The following is a 3373-nucleotide window of genomic DNA, read 5'->3' as shown; positions in this document are numbered from 1 at the left end:
GGCCCAAGTTATTGGGCCTATGTTTTGTAAGTAAACAATAATAAACTTTGACTTGTTTAAACTTTGAAGCTATTGGGCCTTGGCCCAAAGTTTCATTCCACAATTTGCACCGCAATTTTAGTTTAAGCCACTGCCTGGACTTTTCCCCAAACACACTGTTCTTTTCAGCGAGTTCTCTATCTAATCTTCAACCAGGTAATTTCACTCTCCCATTCATTTCTTTTTTTAAAAAAAATTAAAACTAACGTTCTTTCCTTTTCTTTTTCTTTTTTAAAGAGAGGGAAAAGGCCCAAGTTATTGGGCCTATGTTTTGTAAGTAAACAATAATAAACTTTGACTTGTTTAAACTTTGAAGCTATTGGGCCTTGGCCCAAAGTTTCATTCCACAATTTGCACCGCAATTTTAGTTTAAGCCACTGCCTGGACTTTTCCCCAAACACACTGTTCTTTTCAGCGAGTTCTCTATCTAATCTTCAACCAGGTAATTTCACTCTCCCATTCATTTCTTTTTTTCTTTTCTTTTTCGGTTTCGATTTCGATTTTTCATATAACAGATTACTGGCATATGGATTTGATTTCGAATTCAGTTTTTTCTTTCACTAGATGAGTTTTTCTTCTTTTAATAATTATATTTAAATTTTAGCTCTTAGTGCTTTGTATACACCGATCTGTTTGGTTACTGAGAAAATGTAGGATAATAAAATAAAATCCTCAGATTTCAGAAATTTTATATTATTAGCTCAAGGAAACCAAGATTTACTCTCGGCTGAATCTAATAACTGAATTGACCTCGTTAATGAGAGATTTCCATAGTTATGGTAAATCAGATATAAATTAATAAATAAAAAAAAAAAAAATCAAGTTCTCTGTTATGATTACAATTTATTTAATAAAAATTTTCTTTATTTTCTCAGCAACCAAACGGAGTCTTTGTTATTTATGTTTCCCTATAAAATAGGGAATTTATTAATTAAAAAAATTCTAGGTCAGATCCTTGATAAGAAAATAATATATGATTAAGCTAGGGTTTTGATTGAAGGTGTGTTTAGGAAGAGAGATCAAGATGGGATTTGTAATGGAGTTTGCAGAGAATTTGATTCTGAAGTTGATGGAGGACCCTAAGGAGAGGGATAAGAAGTTTAGGGAGCATTTGTATGCGGTGAAGGATCGCTGCACCAAGACCAAGGAGATGTGGAGTTACCCTCTTCGTCCATACGGGTTCTGGACCTTCGAGCAACACAATGTTCAGCTGAGGAGAGATGCACAGATCAGCGAGGTGCTTGGTCGTAGGGACGTTTATGATGACGTCATTCGCAAAGCCTTAGGACACTCAATGAATGAATAAGGTCGTGTTTCTCAGCTTTTACTGAATTCGAAGAGATTAATGTTATTTATGTTGAGTTCATGATGTTGTGGTGGGGAATGTTATTTATATGCCATAAGCTTTTATTAGGATTATGGTGGATTATCTGCATGTGTTTTGCTATCAGAATATTAGACTTAGCTAAAAGATATTAAAGATTTCCAATGAACTTGTGGACTTGAGATTGAGTGAATGAAATGAAATAAAATGTGTTTCAGTTATTTGTGTTCCATGTAACCAGTTGAGCTTGAAAATTTAGAGTTGCTGAAGGGCGTGATGATTTCAAATATTGGGTTGTATTGTGTTGATGTGCTAGTTTGTAAAGTTTTTTTCTAGATTTTGTTAGTGTTTACTGATACACTATTATAGAAACCTTTATAAGTGAATTAATTAAAATCAATTAAAGGATATCTTATATGTCCATGGCATTAGAGTTGAAACTGGGGAATTGTTGCGGTAAAGCAGGCAAGCTGCCTTTAATGATACATTTTTTTACATAAAAGATGTCTTTGTTGGTGATTTCATACAGTTTAAACTTCTTGCTCCGTTGTTTTTTGTCCGATAAAAAATAAGTTGAATGAATGAACAAAATAAATGAATTTCCAATTGCCACTGAGCTATAGCTCAACTAGCACTTCCTTCTCTCATAATAATTAGTTGGAGAGTGAAGTTGTGGGTTCGAAACCCACTAGGTACTTTTGTATACCAATAAATAAATAAATAGGAATTTTTCAATCTACTATTTTATTGGTTTTTGTTATCATCACATTGATGAAGATGTTTCTTAGCTTGCTTTGTTTTGACTGGATAACTTCATGCTTAAAAAATGCTTGCCCATGATACTATTCCAACTATTTTGGGTCACATGCAAGGGTGGAAGAAGGGGGGAGATCCATTTTGTATATATGTATCTTTTTTTTCTTTGATGAAGTAACTTTATGCATTTATTTATATCATTTACCTAGAGAATTTTTTTTATTTTCCTTTCAGAAGTGATATAAAAAAAATGTTAATAGGATCTTAAATTCTTTATAAAATAAGTAGTCTTCTTCAAAACAGCTTGTGTGAAGAAATTAATTATGTGTATTATACTATTATTACATAACAAATTCCATCTTTCGATATTATTTTTAGATTACACTCTGAAACTTGAAGTGTCAAGATGTTTTTGATATAATTTTAAAGTTATTACAATCTGAAAATTTTGTGAATATATTAACCAAAATAACATAAAGTTACATAAGTTCTACTTAGGTTTCTATTTAGCTACCAAAAATCCTTGTGAATCGTAAATAGAATTTTGATTTTAAAAAACTTGGAAAACGTATTATCATTTGTAAAAACCCTAATAGTTAAAGACAATATAACAAAGATGCTCTCTTGTTGTGGATTTTCTTGCATTAAATATCACTTATTTCTTTCATGGCACTTCATTATACCATTATAACAATTGTGTGGGAATGTTGTTTTACAGATGCAGATATCTCGTATGCCATCTGCAGAAAGAACTAAAGCCTTTCTGGAGGACGATAACAAGGAGGTATTATCGCCTGTTATTCTGTTGAATTTTAGTTTTTATGGTACAGGAGTTTCATTTGGTTTGTAATACTTGAAGGTGAATTTGAATAAATATCTATGTAACTCTGGTGTTATGAAACACACTTCTTTGGAATGCTTATTATCTTTCCTGATTTTACGTAATGCTCTTATAGCAATTTCATTGTTCTGCATTGCACATTTACCTTGAAGAAGCCCCTTTACCTTAAAGTTGAGCAGCTAGCAGCCTACAGCATAAGCGTTTACCTTTCTTCAGGGATTTATTTTTTGGCTGCTGGAATTGGCATATGATTTGCCTACAGCTATTATTGGAACAACCAATTACAAGGCCTTGTTATTGGACAGAAACGAAGGGAAAACTTGGATTTAGACTTCCCTATGGTACTTAACATGTTACATGTTAGATAAAAGGGCAGTGTAAACTCATCAAGGTCAGTACACGGTAACAGAAAT

At 32.4% G+C, this 3373-nt stretch overlaps 1 protein-coding gene across 2 annotated transcripts; it reads left to right on the top strand.

The window, feature by feature from the left end:
* Positions 1-360: 360 nt before the first annotated feature.
* LOC112001512 (uncharacterized) lies at positions 361-3064 on the top strand. Of its 2 annotated transcripts, none has more exons than XM_024033681.2 (3): positions 361-481; positions 1050-1346; positions 2838-3064. In XM_024033681.2, exon 2 carries the CDS (start codon positions 1064-1066, stop codon positions 1343-1345), a length of 282 nt encoding a protein of 93 aa, XP_023889449.2. In that variant the 5' UTR covers positions 361-481; positions 1050-1063; the 3' UTR covers position 1346; positions 2838-3064. The 2 variants fall into 2 exon arrangements, with proteins under 2 accessions (XP_023889449.2, XP_023889447.2); XM_024033679.2 differs by having other exon boundaries at positions 1040-1346.
* The last annotated feature ends 309 nt before the right edge of the window (positions 3065-3373 follow it).

The sequence above is a fragment of the Quercus suber genome, unplaced genomic scaffold (genome assembly GCF_002906115.3).
Source record: "Quercus suber isolate HL8 unplaced genomic scaffold, Cork oak 2.0 scaffold_317, whole genome shotgun sequence".
NCBI lineage: Eukaryota > Viridiplantae > Streptophyta > Magnoliopsida > Fagales > Fagaceae > Quercus > Quercus suber.
Note: the sequence above shows the minus strand (reverse complement) of the source record. Positions and strands in the feature narration are given on the sequence as shown.